Source organism: Anastrepha ludens, chromosome 6, assembly GCF_028408465.1.
Source record: "Anastrepha ludens isolate Willacy chromosome 6, idAnaLude1.1, whole genome shotgun sequence".
NCBI lineage: Eukaryota > Metazoa > Arthropoda > Insecta > Diptera > Tephritidae > Anastrepha > Anastrepha ludens.
In genome coordinates, this window is record NC_071502.1 from 50789619 (window position 1) to 50808121 (window position 18503).

General features: G+C 33.9%; 1 protein-coding gene across 1 annotated transcript; it reads right to left on the reverse strand.

Moving 5' to 3' along the window:
- Positions 1-3443: 3443 nt before the first annotated feature.
- On the reverse strand, positions 3444-18235 carry LOC128867419 (cytochrome P450 12b1, mitochondrial-like). Its single transcript, XM_054108610.1, has 6 exons — positions 17572-18235; positions 6917-7052; positions 6521-6767; positions 6322-6438; positions 5821-6247; positions 3444-4123 (listed from the first exon to the last, which is right to left on the reverse strand). Exons 1-6 carry the CDS (start codon positions 17683-17685, stop codon positions 3509-3511), a joined length of 1656 nt encoding a protein of 551 aa, XP_053964585.1. The 5' UTR covers positions 17686-18235; the 3' UTR covers positions 3444-3508.
- Between the last annotated feature and the right edge of the window lie 268 nt (positions 18236-18503).

Here is an 18503-nt window from a genome sequence, read left to right on the forward strand (position 1 = left end):
TAAAAGCTGTGCACTGCATGGAGAAAGTAATAAAAGCAATACAATTAATATTCGTGTAAAATGGGAAGGCTGCAGAAGAAGAATTAGAATGGGAGAGCATCGCTCGTATGGAATTGGGATGCAATGGATTGCCAATACAGAGAATTGCAAAGATCTTTACGCATTGAAGGGAAAGGTACCTTTAGCACATACACTGCAAGAAATACTTATGTGCATACGTATAAGGACGCGTTTATTTTAATTTTAGTAAAGAACAAGAAATATTACAATTAATCTTTTTTTGACTTGAATTAATTTAACTTCTGGGAACGAGTTTTTTTACTTTTTTTATTTTTTATGATTAACGATTCTTATTCATTTTTTAGAAGCGTTATACCATTGTATCTTGTATATAATTATAAAAGCATACTAATAAGCAATTGATAATTTAACTTGTTTTAGGTGCATTTTAAAGTATAATCGCTACTCGCTCTCCATAAGGTCTGCTACCGTTGTGGGTTTTAAGCGTATTTAAGCTGTGGCAAATTAAGAGCAGATAAATTAGGTTGAGCCGTAAGCTCTGGCAGCTAGTGCTCCTTTTTTTTTATTGTAAAATAATAATTTATTGTTATTTTCGATATATTAAATAAATAAATAAAATAAATTAGGTTGGAAAGGAGGGGGACCCATTTATAGGCCCAGAGCCAGTATTTGGCCTAGAGAGAGTAGCTTCTCCTTTAAAGACAAAGAAGACCAAACTGGACAAATCTACTGCATTTATCGCAATCAAACCCAATGGTAAGTACGGTAGATACCTATGAAATGAGAAGTTCAGCTATTATCCATAGATGTCGCTAGGATTTTTTTTAAACCTTCCCAAATGTCTTGTTTTTTTCGTCTGTCATCTGTCAACAATGTTCAGTTCATTGTTTGTTACGTTTCATATAACAATGCATTTTTGTCGCTCTTAAAAATGATCTTAAAATGCCGGTAAAAAATGTTTCGTGCCTTCAAACTACGATTTGCGGACATCGTTGATTTTCTGTTATCAATTGAAGAAAAACGCTTCTCAAGCTCATCAAATGCTTATGGAAGCTTATGGTGGGCATGCTCTAAGTAGAGCACAGTGCTTCAGGTGGTTTGAAAAATTCCGAAGTGGTGATTTTAGCGTGAAGAACCAGGCACGTGGCCGGTCACCGAAAAAGTTTGAGGACGCCGAATTGCAAGTATTGTTGGATGAAGATGATGGTCAAACGCAAGAAATGATGGCAGAGCAGTTGGGAGTGACCCAAAAAACCATTTCCAAACGTTTGAAAGACATGGGCATGACTTTAAAGGTCGGAAGATGGGTGCCGCATGAACTGACAATGTGACAATGCACCGCCAAATCGAACAAGAGCGACCCGGGAATTGATGAGACGTACGATTGGGAACCGCTGGTGCATGGGGCTTACTTATCACACTTGGCGCCTTCCGATTATCATTTGATTGCATCGATGGGACACGCACTTTCCGAGCAGCGCTTCAATTCTCACGAAGAAGCCAACAAACGGTTCGATGATTGGTTTGCTTCCAAAGACGGCCAATTTTTTTTGGCGCGGCATCTACAAATTGCTTAAGAGATGGGAAAAATGTGTCGCTAGCGATGGCTAATATTTTGAAGATTAAATATGTAACCATTTTTTATTAAAAAAAGAAAAAAAGTCTCATTTCATAGGTAAATACCGTAGCTTTAACCTGAACGGTTTTAAAGATTGTACATAATTAAATAAGAATAATTGTAGAATCACACGAGATTTCTAACAGGGCATTGTAAATTACACTTGTTGGTTGATGAAGCCCCTTAACACATTCTGACATCGTGCCCATCACAAACGCCACAGGAGAAAGCGACACTCAATAAAATAGAACAAATACTAAAATTTATTTATTGACGACATTTGGCTTAGAGAAGTACTCTAAATAATACTAATAACAAAAAACATTTGCATGAAAAATAGTGCGAATATTCTAAATCGACGAAGTAACTTAATTATATACTTACAAGGTGACTACTTCTTTTTCTTAAATGACGTGATAACAGCTTACGGAATTTTGTCCGAGTTTAACAAAGCGCGCCAGTCGTTTCTTTCTCGTGCTAACTGTTGAAAGTAGGAAACACCAAGTGAAGCCAAGCTCTTCTCCATCTGATCTTTCCAACGCAAAGGAGGCCTTCCTCTTCCTCTACTACCACCAGCTGGTAGCGCAACGAATACTTTTAAAGTCGGATCGTTTTTATCCATTCGGGCGACATGACCCAGCCAGCGTAACCGCTGGATCTTTATTCGCTGCGCTATGTCCATGTCTCATAAAAACTCATCGTTCCATTACTCGCTTCATTTCAATCGCGAGTATATCCGCTGGTATCATGCCAGCTATAACAATAGCCTATATACAGAGAGTAAGTTTTGTCTGTTTGCCTTCAGCTTCACCGCATTTGCCCAGACTGGGGTTGCATACAGTAGGACTGACCGGTTGACTTTTGGGCCACCTATGTTGGGTAGGATCCTTGAGAATGCGGCTTGGATGCTCGCCATTTTCTCTATCGCGTAGTCAATATGCGCCTTAAAATTTAGTCGACAGTCGATCATGACACCTAGGTATTTCAGCGCGGATTGAGATATAGTTTGCTCTCCCACTCTGATTTTCATATTTTCGACTTTTTTGAGGCTTGTTATCAGAACCGCCTCCGTTTGGTGCTCAGCTTGTGTCAGCCTTGCTTGATCCAACCATTCTTTCGCCTGTTTTATCGCTTCGTTTGTTATGTGCGCTACTTCTTGTATGTTCCTAGTCACCGTCACTATTGCTATGTCATTCGCAAAGCCTATTATTTTTACTTCCCTGAGTACTGGTAAGCGAAGGACTTTGTCGTACATGAAATTCCATAAAACAGGGCCTAAGACTGATGCCTGTCATACGCCAGCAGCAACTTTATAAAGTTTTGTTCACCCTATCAGAGAAGTCGTGTAAAGTATAACTTGATTCTTATTTAAGTGAAATAAAGAGTTTTCTTCGTTTTGGGCACAGATCGTTTCATTTGGTTGATCCGATTTTCTCGTATGATGAGAAATGGGACATAATAAATATCCTTACAAAATATAAGTCCTGTTTTTCACAGTGCTTTATCTTTTATATCATCGGTAATGTAATTGCCTGCCCTCTTCTAAAGAGTATTTATTTTCACATTTCACAAAAGTTCCTGGAGCGGCTTAGAACAGTTCATGCCTCTTATGTTCCGATGCAATAAATAATGAAAGGATGTAATAAGGCTTCAAATTCATTGGCATTCGATTTTTCAACTTCTAAGCAAACTTAAAAACTTTTACTGAATAAATTATGTACATATGTAAATAATTATAAATTATTATCGCTAAGTATTTTGGTGTAAGTAAAATAATAAAATAAAAACAATAAAAATTGTGTTCAAATTGTTAATTATTTTATTACTTTATCACTTATGGGTTGAATAAAAACAAGAAACCATTGCTTATTATAAGGATAAACTACCAATTGCACAATCCGCCTCTTCAAGTGGCATAAATCTGAATTTCAAAGGTGGTTTTGGTGTCATTATTAAATTACTTATATACTGCATATCCTCCGGCGATGCCCATGACACTTTATATATCCGCAGTAGACGCGCCAAGCACGTTTCCATTTCCATTTCCGCAACGCGCTTGCCCACACACGTACGCGGCCCAAAACCGAAAGGTGCGTAAATAAATGGATTACTGCTGCGCAATTCAGGACAAACATTTTCACCCGATTTTAGCCAACGTTCCGGTATGAATTCCTTAAATCGGGGATAATATTTTTCGCTATTGCATAGAGCCATATTTCCCATGTGAATGGAGGTGCCGCAGGGAATGCGATAACCTGAAAGCACAACATCTTTTGGTACAGTGCGCAGATTGCCTGGAGCGATGGGCGTAATGCGTTGCCCTTCTTTTATGCACGCCCGTAAGTATGGCAAATTCCTGGTGTTCTCAGGAGTCAGCGGAGTTTTTGGATCGGGCATTACGTCCATGAGTTCACGTCGTAGTGCCGCCTGTTTGTCGGGATTTCGTGCAATGTGATATAGTACTGTCAAGAAGGTGGATGCGGTCTGCAAGTAAATTGAAGTGCATTAAAAAATGTTCCGAGTTTAGGGGTGTTCGGCAGAGCTCCTCCTCCTATTTGTGGCGTGCGTCTTGATGTTGTTGCACAAATGGAGGGACCTACAGTTTCAAGCCGACTCCGAACGGCAGATATTTTTTATGAGGAGCTTTTTCATGGCAGAAATACACTCGGAGGTATGCCATTGCCTGTCGAGGAGCGACCGCTATTAGAAAAATGTTTTTCTTAATTTTGGTGTTTCACCGAGATTCGAACCTGTGAATTTCGAATGGTGGTCGCGCACCAACCCATTCGGCTACGGCGGCCGTAGGTGAAGTAAAAATGTCTGAATATTTTGCGCTAAATATCGTTGGGCAGCCATAGTTTACTACATACACAGGGTAGTGTATATAGCGGTTTTTTCACTTGATATTTTGACAGTGACAGCTCTTCTATATATTTGGAAACCTTTTTTGAATTTTTGAAAATACACCACTATATGGACTACCCCGTACAGGTCATATTTAAAGGCAATTCAGAGATGAAATTATGCCTAAAAAACAAGGTCTTTGAGAGCTTTCCGTTTGCAGGTGGCAGTCCTTTGCTGCAGCTTTCCACAATAAAGGTAAAAACAGAGAAAATTCGATCATTTATTAAGTACAACCACAACCAAGGATAAAAGTCGGGGAAGGAAAAAAAATATTTTCCAATGCAAAGGCAAGAATGACCTCAACCATTCCATGCTGGTACCATCGACATCGAAATAAATTACGTTCTGGTAGGTCAATCCTCAAAGTGTCGATAAAATCGTAGAAGTTGTGTACCCTGACCAACATGTGAGCACTTACTGCATTGCCCAAGTACTGAAAAATAGCGAGGAAATCGTTTGAAACATTTGCATAAGACTGGTCTCAAGAAGCAACTTGATGTAAGAGCGCCACGTGAATTTGCGCTATGGATCGATGTGGACCGAATCGACGCCTCCAGGTCTTGGCTGAAACGGAACGTAATCGATCCGTTTTAGAAAGGAATGTAAGTAACCGGTTATAACAACATACGGTGAGGCGTCCCTTGGATTATTTGTTTCTGCAAAGGATTTTTGAACGCTTGAGCATTAGCGACGGCGAGTATCGGAGTATGAACTTTACGTCGACAAAGCGCAGTAAATAAAGACCAACGGCTTCGTTGGCTCAGCCATATCGTCCGAATGAATACAAACGCTCCGACTCTAAAGGTATTCGATGCAGTACCAGCTGGTGGTAGCAGAGGAAGAGAAGGCCTTCTCTCTATGTTGGAAAGATCCGGTGTAGAAGGGCTTGGCTTCTAGACCGCATTTCTGTTAGTACAGTAGTTGATACAATCACCGGGAACTGCCTAGTGGGAACACATGTGAAGCGTATGAGATTCACTTGTATTGACTTCTGTCGCAGCTACAGGAACGAGAGCGGTATTAAAGGCATTGAGTAGTTTCTATGCCACTGCCGAACTCTTGTCAGAATAAAACATCGCTGTGTAAACTCTCACTTTTTTGGATGTCTAGCAGACTTAGCATCCGCAGCCATTCACAATATTTCAGAGTTTATGAAGAAATTTTGAATTATAGGGGACTTGGGCAAGTGGTGTCTCAGTGGTTACCCAGGTCTAAGTTAGCACCTTCAGTGTCACCACCGCAACCTGACTTAACCTAAGTATGGTAGTTATACAAACCGTATCCATGCCGGAGGTTAACATATCTATGGCCATCACTACGGCATAATATTTATCGATACCCAGCAATTTCGCCACTACGCTCTTCGGCTCCGTTTCACCTTCCGCTTCGATGCGACATATGGCTTCGTCAACATATTTCGAGGTGATCTCGGTAATGTTGTTATAAGCGTCCATTAATTTCTTGAAACCGGGAGTTTCAAAATACTTCCACAGTGATGGTGTCATATCGTATTTAACACTTAGATTGAGAAAACGAGTCATCATCTGGGATAAAGTTATCGCATCTTTGCTAGCATTTCCATTAATCAAATTTAGACGTTTGTTTAATGCAACGTAGGAGACCGACTCAAAGGCCCACATTTTTAGTTCATACTCTAAGTCCATTTTCAGTAGACCAGTGATGGGATCTCGGCACGTTTCAAACCTGTGAGAAAAAATATGTCGATGGAAGAAAGTATTAAGAAAACAAAATGGAAAAGGCCATAACAGTTAATTAACTTATCTACGAATTCCATAGTGATTCTGTCCAGTTCTGGCAGGGCACTTCGTATGCTTGCCGATTTCATCAGAACCGGATTAATTTTATTACGCATATCCCCCCAACTGCTGCCATGTCTATTGAAGAAAGCAGATTTAAAACAAAATCATTAAGAAGGAAGGAGAAATTAAAAAACTAAAAAGGAACACGGCATTTTACTCTGTTACAAGTCCGCTGCAGCCCTTAAAGAAATCTGGTCGCTTGACTTTACGATAATAATCGAAGCTCATTAATGCCTCACGTATCGGCCAAATGCCTTCGATGCGATAAACCATCTCGAAATCTTCAGCATTATAAGTGAAAACGGTGTCATGCCGACCAAACATACCCTTCAGGAGGAAAAGGTCACCATATTTATTGCGTAGTTTTTTATTCATATCGACATAATTTAAATTATGGAGTTCGCCTACAATTTTAGTAAAGCAAAAAGAAAACAAGAAAAAGAAAACATAAATTACTAGATATGTAAATTATTTCCGTATAATGGAAGTTAGGAAAATTTTTAAATTTCAGTTTGTTAGAAAATCGACTGAGAAATTATGACAAAGAACTAACCTCCCGGTAGAAAGCTAAGGAAAAACCCAATTTTCGACGGCCCAGGTATTGATTTATATTCCTTTGCATTCAGCCATTCGGGGTCTGTACGCTCCGGAGCATTGCGGTGGATGAGCGAGTTGAGTTGTTGTTCGGTCTAAAAGAAATGTGCAGATGTATGTACAATATGTTTCTTGTAATATATGGTTATTAGTTTAAGAAGGCTCTTTTCCCATCTGCCCAACAAAGAGGGCATTTCTGTTCGGGCCGTTCCTAAGTTCAAAAAGCTTTTCACTTCTGTAAACAAATCACTATAATCGCATTAGAGTTGGTTTCTCATTTCAAAAATGTGAAAGATAAAAATTATCAAAGTTGTGGAAAGATATGTCAAAGAGGTTCTGGCAAGTTACAGCAGCAACGGGTAAGCGGCCTGCAAGTGGAGAAATGCCATTGGGAAATTCAGGAGGTAAAAAAGTTTGATAAGGGTTAGTCGATGAAAATGATGTTTGCTCATGTCATTCTGCAACGTTTTCGGAGCCATTATCTAGGGAGTGTGTATTGGAATTGGCCACAAAAACCACTACTTCTATTTGACCAAAGACCTTGTTTTTCTTATTCATTCGCAATTCACTACCGAATGTAAGTAAAAATTTAAAATAAAATTTATAAAATAAATGTTTAAAATAAATTATTATATTATAAAATAAATTTTATTTTATATTGGTTAAAAACTAATATTTACAATAAAATGTGTAAATACAAATCTATAATTCTAATATTTGAAAAAGTATCTCTTTCTACGGGTAACTCCAAAATATGAGCAATATTTTGAGCTCCAATATATTGGCATACATTCGGCAGCCATGATAACTTCTTTCTTCTGATGCCTCGTCTGGCTTCAATTTTTCCTTATAGTATAAGCTGCAGTTGATTATAAAGGGTGATGAATTTACAGTTATCGGAATTCAAATTGAATTAAAATAACGAAAATTCAAATTGATTGGACAATCTTTATTATTGTTGTGTGCATTTATTTTTAAAAGATAATCCACTTCAAATATGGGCCGCAAATGCGGTGTAGTTCGGCCATCAGCAAACACCAATTTTGAATCGCTCGCTGAAGGACTTCAGTCAGTATCTCGTGAATACCTTTAGTAAGAATACTGAACAAAATAATGTATTTAGTTTGGCAGTAGTCATGCGTGATCTGTCAAAAACAAAAAACCCTATTTTAAAATATATCTCAAATCTGATCACCCTTTACTTATAACTTCCGCATATGTGGCACAGTAGGTAGTTTTTCGGCGTTTACTGCATCTTTGAAGCCCTTTTTTGCTATTTAATCTTCGAAGTACTACAGAGTTGGAGATACGGTCGGTCCACGGAATTTTCCGTAGTCTTCTTAGTATCCACATTTCGAATTATTATAGGGAAATTTCATCGTCCAAGTTTTCATGCCACATAAGTTGCCATGCCATAACATCAAACAAACCAATCATGGCTTTCTTAGAGCACTGCTGTATTTATGAAGTGTTGTAGCCATTATTATGCGGCATTTAATTTTCATTGAATTCGCATTTGAATCGTCGCATTTATCATTGATGAAGCGCCCAAGGTATTCAAATTTATATGGCTCAAGATCAAGCCAAGAAATAACCTTCCGAGCTTTTCCATGTCACTGATTTGCTGAACGTATTTGAATTTTAACTCGAAATATTATGGGGATCCCACTAAGCAACTTCCAGGGCTTACTAAGCATAATTTCGGTAATTTAAAAATAAGAAAGCAATTTTAAGGGTGTATTTTTCAAAACAGACAAACACAATTTTTCTCCAACATTTTTATGTATATAAAATCTTATTCAAAAAAAAAAAATACAAAATTTACTCCAAAATAAATAAATAAAATCGTAACCCAAAAAATATATAAAATCATATTCCAGAATAAATAATAAAATCTTATTTAAAAAAATATTAAACCTTATTCCAAAATCAATAATAAAATCTTATTTCAAAATAAATTATAAAATTTTATTTAAAGAAAAAAACTTTTTCCAAAACCATTAATAAAATCTTAATATATTAAAACAAATATATAAAATCTTATTCCAAAATAAATAATAAAATCTTATTTAAAAAAAAAAATATTCAATCTTATTCCAAAACAAATAATAAAATCTTATTTAAAAAAAAAATATTAAATCTTATTCCAAAATAAATAATAAAATCTTATTTAAAAAAAAAATATTAAATCTTATTCCAAAATCAATAATAAAATCTTATTTAAAAAGATAATAAATCTTTTCCAAAATCAATAATAAAATCTTATTAAAAAAAAAAAATATCTTATTCCAAAATAAATATTAAAACCTCATTCCAAAACAAATAATAAAATCTTTTTTAAAAAGATAATAAATCTTTTCCAAAATCAATAATAAAATCTTTTTTCAAAATAAATAATAAAATTTTATTTAAAAAAAAATGTTAAATCTTTTTCCCAAATTAATAATAAAATCTTATTTAAAAAAAAATATATAAAATCTTATTAAAATAAAATATATAAAATCTTATTCCAAAACAAATAATAAAATCGTATTCCAAAATAAATTATAAAATCTTATTCCGGAAAAAATTTAAAATCTTCTCAAATAAATAACAAAATCTGATGCAAAAAAATATAAAAACTTAATATATTAAAAAATCTCTTTCCAAAATCAATAATAAAATCTTATTAAAAAAAGAAATGTAAAATCTTACTCCCAAAAACGAAAAAAAATATTAAAAAGTATATTCCATCGTTAAGAATTAAATGAAAATAGCTAAAATGTTACAAAGAACCAAACCGAAAATTTTCTTTTAAAACTCTATACCAAAATTATCAGCATTTAATAAATCTCAAATGAATTTTTTTTTTCTAAGTTCTTTCATTTTACTACCTTTTATACTCCAGCTCACAAATAAACAAATTAAAAAAAATTACCAACAATGTCCAAAATTATAATACTTGGCTCGCGGCACATAGAATCACTCACCTATATTTGTATTTATTTATTAATTTTTATTTCATATTTAACCGTGCGGCCAACGCTTTAAAAATTGCCATTGAATTTGTTGGTGAAAATTGCACCTTCCGTTAAATTTGGTACGAAATGTTTACAGATCGATATTATTTCGTCTTTTTTTTGAATATCCCTTCATAAATATTTGAAACAAAAAAAAACGATACAAAAAGAAACTGTGAAGTATTGGTTTTTTTAATTTTTAAATATTTATTACACTTTTGGAAGTTTTTAGACTCATTATAATAAAAATTAATTTTTTGTTTTTTAAATAATGCATAGGATATCACTTCTTGAACACTTAGGAAGAGAAGTTAAGAGAGGGGATTAAATAATATCCATCTGGAAAAATTGTATACAAAATTTACAGAAAAGCACTTTTTTATGCAAATCCAACGAAAATGTTTAAAAAGTTGGCGGCACGGGTAAATATTAAATAAAGATATACGTATATATACATGTATATATCGGTAACAAATTTTGCGGGTAGCATCAGGAAGAATTTTCTTTAAGCATCCTGGTGTATGCATTTAAATACAGAATGGGTCCATATGGTGGTTTCTTTTAAGAATTCAAAAAATTTAACAAAATTCATTTTGTCTGAGAGCAGAATTAGTGAAATCTTCCCAAAAATTATTCTACTGGACCTTCTCGAAGCATCTAAATATCTAACAAATTAATTCTTTTAGACTTTCTACAAAAGCATTAAAACGGCATTGTCGTGATCAAGTTAAAATATTAGTGTTCAGAACTTACTCTATATAAGATAAGCATTTTAGTTGTTTTTGTTGCTTTCTCCGATTAGGCCATACTAAAAATGTTGACCTAAGAATGCAATAAGGCTTTGTATATTTTATTTTTTATATAAATACACGGTCGAGTATCTTCACCCTGAGCTGAAACACTTGCGTTCTCTAAAGTAATTATTTAATAGTCACACCTAGTATATTATAAATATATATAAAGGGTGCTCTTTAGATGCAGAGAAAGTTAAATGAGAATATGCCATACAAAATGTTCTTAATCTCAGAAGAAGTAATCTAAATGAATCAATCAGGTGGTCAAAGCTAAGCAAACTGGAGCTCTTTCTGAATGTAATGACGTTTCAACAATGGATTGTGGATTATTATAGCTAATTGACACTGTTTTTTTTTTATAAATTTCTAAAAGTGTCAATTGCTTTTCCGGCGTGAGTCTATTCATGTTGAATTGGCATGCAAACTAACCTCAAAACAAACTTTCAAATCATTGTCGAAAAAAAGTTCTTGACCTCTAAAAAACAACCATTGCATATTTTCTGACTTTTTTGCTGCGAAAAGTTACCCATTTTGTAAACACCTAACCATAGAATAAATTTCTGAAACAACACGAATTTACTTTCAGCTAAAAAATAAAAAACATGAACTAAGAGTTCAAATTCCAAACGCTGGGTGAGCCACCTGTATAATTTTTTTTAAATGAAATCAGTTTTCTGATACAGAAGGATTCAAAGAAAGAAAATCGACTTTCCAAATGAATATCTTCTATTTCTTTACCTATAAAAAGAGAAATTTATACTCAAACTCATTTTTTAACTCAATCGCAACTAAGTTTGGAAGCCACTTATTTTTTTTTAATACAAATTTTAGTTATTTAAAAAAAAACAATTTTTTATTTATAATATAAAATGTTAATATAATCCTTTAAGAATATGTCAAACAATTTTTAAAACGTAAATTTAAGTATTCCTGATATTATAGATCGTCAACCGTGACAACTCTATTCTTTGCGATCGAGCGCTGGGAGAGGAATTTTCATGTATTCAAACTTTAGACGCCTTTTTCTCGAAACTGTATTTTTCGAATTGGCTTACACGATAACTGAAAAAGTTATCAACCGATCTCCCTGTAATTTTGCACACATCTTTTTTATGACATTTCTTTCAACGTGAATTTACAATTCGAAAATTTTTCGAAAAATAATTTTTTCGACGCAAAAATAGTAGGAAAATTCGCCCCAAAATTCATTTTTTTTTTCTGAAGAATTTAATTCGGAGTATTTTCCCATTTTGTTTTTAATTCATATAAAAATTATGACATTAGTAAACAAAAAAATTTTTGGTTTTTTGTATACAGGTCACTGACGCCGATGCTACAATGCCAGCCGATTGAGAAGCCTCGCTGCGACCATCCTGGAAGAATTGAGTGTACATCCGCCATTTTAAATGATTCAAATTAAAAAAAATGTTATATTACATTATTTTAATGTATAAGTAACCTGTATGCCAATTTTGAAAAAAATATATTGACTTCTTCATTTTAAATAACTTTAATGAAAATCAGAGAAAATATGACCGTTTACAGGTATCTGCCCCCTTAATAAAAAAAGCGGGTAACCCTCCTCTTGAATTGCGCTGAGCAGCACTGGACTGTTGTAACATTCTTCTGGTCCGCAACCTATACTTATTTTTATCCAAAATGAGACTTGCTTTTGCTTTCTTTTTTCTTTAATTTTTAAATGTGAAATATTCGCACACGCGTCGCATTTATTATGCAAGGGATAAATAAAAAAATAATAATAATTGTTCAGACGCAAACACAGGGTAGCTAAGCAAAAACAACAATAATAATAATCACACTGCCGGCTGAGTTCAGTGCACTGATCGCATATCATATCTATTCGTACATACATACGAATAAATTTACTTATGTATACATGTATATGTTCACAAGTATTAAAACCAATTTCGCAGATTTTATTTTGGCTTCTTTTAAGTCAAGCAGTGATAAAGAAGTCTGAAAAATTTAAATATTCAAGTAATAAAATTTTTTATTGTATCTTTTGCTTATTTAATTTACTTCATTGTTTGCATATACATTTTTTAAATTTCCTTTTAAATATAGTCTTGTTACTTAACGCTCATTTAATCCGCTTGACAAATATTTTTTTTATTTAGTATAAATTTATATGAAGTTGAAAGCCTTTTGATATTCCGTATATTACTGGGTAAAAATAAAAGCTTTTGTACGCTGCACTTTTCACCATACTGTGGTAAACAACTTAGCATAAGCGCTAATCAGCTGTTTGGTACAACAAAGCACAATAGAGATAATGCAGAAGAATCAGGTGTTATGCTGACATAATTTTCTTCTAATTTTTTTTCGTTTTTTGTTTACAAACAATTCTTTCTTTCTATTTACTTTTCTATTATTTCCCATATTTATATTGGGTGAAGCAAACAGCTCTCAACTTTTTTCGTTCGACGGTTATGTGTAATTATTCTTATGCAAGTGGCTCCAAATATTTTCTGACCATGAATGATTATTTATGATTGTGTTTAGGTTAATAAATAAATTAATTATACCTTTGTTAATAAAAGTTCGCTGGGTGTGGTAGTGAACGAGGACAAAACGAAGTACTGTTGACAGTTTTGATTACGAGGTTGTAAAAGAATTCGTTTATTTAGGAACCAGGGATAACACCGATAACAATGTTAGCCTGGAAATCCAACCTAGAATCTCTCTTGCCAACAAGTGCTACTTTGGACTAAGTAGGCAACTGAGCAGTAAAGTCCTCTCTCGACGAACAAAACTAACACTCTACAAGACTCTCATCATGCCCGTCCTAACGTATGGCGCAAAAGCCTGAACGATGACAACATCCGATGAAGCGACGCTTGGAGTGTTTGAGAGAAAAATTCTGCGGAAATGTTTGGACCTTTGCACGTTGCCAACGGAGAATATCGCAGGCGTTAGAACGATGAGCTATATGAGCTTTCCGACGACATAGACATAGCGCAGCGAATAAAGATCCAGCGGCTACGCTGGCTGGGTCATATCGTCCGAATGAATACAAACGCTCCGACTCTAAACGTATTCGATGCGGTACCAGCTGGTGGTAGCAGAGGAAGACGAAGGCCTCCTCTAAGTTGGAAAGATCAGATGGAGAAGAACTTGGCTTCACTTGGTGTTTCCAACTGGCAACAGTTAGCACGAGAAAGAAACGACTGGCGCGCTTTGTTAAACTCGGCCAAAATCGCGTAAGCGGTTATCGCGCCAATTAAGAAGAAGAAGAAGAGATATATGTAGTACCTTCCGCCCTTCTCACTACTCATCTAAAATTACATCGCAACGAAAATTATCTTAAAATTCTACTTGAACGTAATCGTATACACCACACCAAAATACTGTAAGACCAACCAAATTTCTTATGTTTTTATTATCAATTTAGGGCTAAGAATTTATATTTTTAATATTTGAACTTTTATTAATAAGTATTGTAAAAATACCCAGAAATAAGAATGCATCTCACGAAATTTAAGTTAAATATTCAGAAAATTAAAATTTATAGAATCAAGAAAGTACAGGGTGGGCCAAATAAGACCTACTAATGTTAAGCACAAATAACTTTTTTATTTTTTCGCATATTTATTTTTCTCTTTTTGTTGTAGGTTATAATTGAATTGTTGGAAATTTATTATGGAACTCTATCGCAAGACCACCAACAACGACTACAATACGCTATTGGTTTTACACAATTAGCCACACAAATTGATTTTGTAAATAATGTTTTGATGTCGGATGAAGCTCTTTCTCATTTAAATGGTTATGTTAACAAACAAAACTGTAGATTGTGGGGCTCTGGAAATCCAAGGGCAACACACCAACATCAGTTGCACCCATCTAAATGTACTGTTTGGGGCGGTGTTATGGCCACTAGAGTTATCGGTCCATATTTCTTCGAAAATGAGGATAAAACGCCCGAATCGATTTCAGAAGCTTTTAACAGAACATTGATTGAAAACTTTTTGCGGCCAATGGCAGAGCAGTATCCTAATTTGTGGTTTCTACAAGACGGAGCAACTCCGCATACTGCTAGTAGTAATAGTGGTAGCATTAGTAGGTCTTATTTGGCCCACCCTGTATTAGACAAATGTTATTATATTAAAAAAAAAACAAGTACAATTCTTGGGGTTAGTTTATAATTCGGAGTTAGTCCTTTGTTTTGGATGCTCATTTAATTATAACTTGTGAAAGTCTTCGATGCATCGATTTGATAAAGTTTTTTGTAATATTTTGATGAATTTTTGACCATTCGACATTAATCAGACTTCTAAGGCTCTTAGCGCTATCAAACTGTCTTCTATTTCTGAAAACCGATTGAGAAAGTATTTCCCATACATTTTCGATTAGGTTAAGCTCAGGGCTGCAGGCAGACCATTCTAAAAAACTAGTTTTTACGCATCCGAAAACTCTTTTGTTGCTTTAGAAGTACCATATAAACAGTTGCGGTGTTATACTGAAAAATCCACTCCTCATTGAAATTATCATCAAAAAAGTAATAAGTATTTTTCAACTAGAAGTTGTAATATAGTTGACACTATTTATTTTCGTGGATTTGAAACATATGGACGTTTTGCCTTTGACACTATTGGCTGTCCAAACCATGAAAGAGTCCCTGCCAAAATTAAGAGCCAATCTCTCCTGCTTTTGCTTCCATTTATCATATCAACACATTTGAGAACCATCTGGTCCGTCCAGATTGATTTTTTTTTTTTCATAGGATAAAATTACTATTTTCTATTTATTTTCCCAAAATTGGCACTTTTTTGCAAACAGCCATCTGACCTGATTTTGTCCTGTTCTAGACTAGAAACCGCTTGCAAAATTTCTTCCCAACAATGGATAGTAGTTTCCAAATTAAGAGCGTGTTTAATTTCAGCAGGAATATTTAATTTATTTACTCATTTATAGCTAAACGTGTGATATCCCGAATATATCTAGCACAAAGTTTTGGTTTTCTACCACTTCTACTGGCACATCCGTCCTTTTTATTCAAATTGAAGTAATGCCAAACACAGTTTTGCTTCTCTTTAATTCTGATGCAATCTCTCGCATTGTAAGGTCTCTCTCTTTCCTTACTGCTCAAATTCAGACAAAGCTTTTTCGTGGGACAAATTTTTTACTTCTGAACCAAAACAGGCACATAAACATGAGAACGAGCTAAAGCGATCAAAAGCACTTTTTATATGATTTAATAACACAGGCCGACAAAATTTAACCAACATTCAGACCCAGAAACCAGACTATATATTTCCGAAGGTTTATGATGCGCTGAATCCAAATCCGGCCTCAGAATTGCTCTATTAGTTTGAGTTTTCGAGATATCCTAACCTAAAAGTGCAAAAAACCCCATTTTTGCCCATATTTGAGGTTAAGTAGCCTTGCAGATGTTTTCTTTCACCAAAATTAAAGGATGGCATCTTTAAATACAATCCTTCTTTTTTCAAATGGCGTTTTGTTTGCTCAAATATCATTTTTTTCGCAGAGATATCGCTTTTTGAAATTTTCATGTTTCGAAATTTTCCTACACCTGAAAATCGATTAAGATAACATAGACATGATATATTCGATTACTAATTTTCTTGAATTGAGTCTTATTTTTCTTAAAATTTTGTCTCACACCATAAGTGTGCTGACTCACCACATCCCTACACTATCTAACCTTTGGGTACCGAGTCACACACAGCCCTAACCCCTAGAAACCACCCCTATCATACCGCGAGCAGGCTAACCCACATAACCGCAAGCAGGCTTTTCCACAAACTCCAAATTTACATACTATTAATCCATATATTTCAGGCCCTCAAACCCAAGAAAATTAGTAAGCGACTATATCATGTCTATGTTATCTTAATCGATTTTCAGGTGTAGGAAAATTTCGAAACATGAAAATTTCAAAATGCGATATCTCTGCGAAAAAAATGATATTTGAGCAAACAAAACGCCATTTGAAAAAAGAAGGATTGTATTTAAAGATGCCATCCTTTAATTTTGGTGAAAGAAAACATCTGCAAGGCTACATAACCTCAAATATGGGCAAAAATGGGGTTTTTTGCACTTTTAGGTTAGGATATCTCGAAAACTCAAACTAATAAATTAATTTTAGTTATCAAACCGAATTTTGCATGGACAGAGAAGCAGATATTAGTTTAAATTATTTCGGATACTTTTCCTTGTAGACTAGTGTAATTTTAAAGTAATAATAAATATTTTACACTTCTAAATTAAAAGCAATCACTTTTGGTCTTATAATTATTTCGTTTGCACAGAACAAGAATTTACGTGTTAGTAAAATTCCAGCAATAAATGCAGAATAATTTCCGTTTTAAGCTCACAATCAACGAAATTACATCGGGGCATTTTTCTATTATTGCTTTACCTACCTACCTTAACCTATCGAACTGTGTTAATGGAATTTGCAACAACTTAAATACCTACTTCACTTTCTTTTGATTATTAATTATTAAATGATTATTTATTGTTTAAAATTTACGAATGAATCGAAAGTTTTGAACGAACACAAGTCATTTACATCTCGTAAGTTTTTAAATAACGCGTCCTCTTCTTCTTCATTCCATTTTCACAAATAAGTTTACTAGAATGCGTACAATAATGAAATGCCATTCTAATTTGTGGCATGTGAGATTTTGGCAATTGAACAAGAAACTAGATTTTTAATATTGCCACTGTATACCAAAATTATGAAAAATATTCAAACATACTAAATAAGCAACGTACATAGGTGATTATAGGTGATTTTATCAAGTGCACGGTGAATGCTGTCATTGATCACTCACCGCTGTCGTATAGCCGCTGATCAGCCGTTGTGCTTGAAACCCGGCACAGCTCAGCTCTGCCAGCCTAGCAGTTCTTCGACCGGTTTGGTTCACTGCATATAGCTTTTTCCACATTCTGTTTCGATACTTTTTTCTGATCTCTTGTTTTTATTGGTCGTTTATATTTACCGTATATTTACTTAAACACATATATATATATGTATGTGTGTATTTGTAATATCTGAGTGCACAACCACCGAATTCAAGAATAACAAGGAAAATGCGATGCAGCTCCAAAGTCGCTGAAACCTGCAGCTTTACTGAATATTCAAGTAATTCTGATCTCTGCATTTAAATCATAATAAGACTGTATTTTTTTTTATAAAAAACGATTGCGAAAAAATTTTGAGAAAATGCATTGAGCAAGATAAGATATTCAATAAACGTGTAAGCTACACTGAAAAAATACAATGAAATAAAATTGAAAAACGTTAAAGAAACATGTAGAGTGAATGAAATTAATTAAAAAACAAAAACGAAAAAAAATAAGAAACACCGAAATAAATTGAAATAAAATGAAAAAAACACAGACAGAATAAAATTACTAAATAAATTAAAAAAGAAGCGGAAAAAATTAAAAAAATAGATAATGGGGAAAAATATGGAATGATATTTATTCAGCCAACATCAAATTAATTCAAATAACAAAAAAAAAATAATATAATAATTAACAAACATTGAAGAAAAAAGTAATGTATGTGCTTTATAATAAATAAAACATTACGGTTAGATTAAATTCACAATAAAGTAAAATAAAAAAATAATTACTACGATTAGATAGTAAAAAATGAGGGAAAAATAAAAACAACAAGATGAGGTGAAATAAAATTACTTATATAAAAATAAATAAAAATTAATAAAAATTAATTAATAAAAAAATAGGTAATATAATA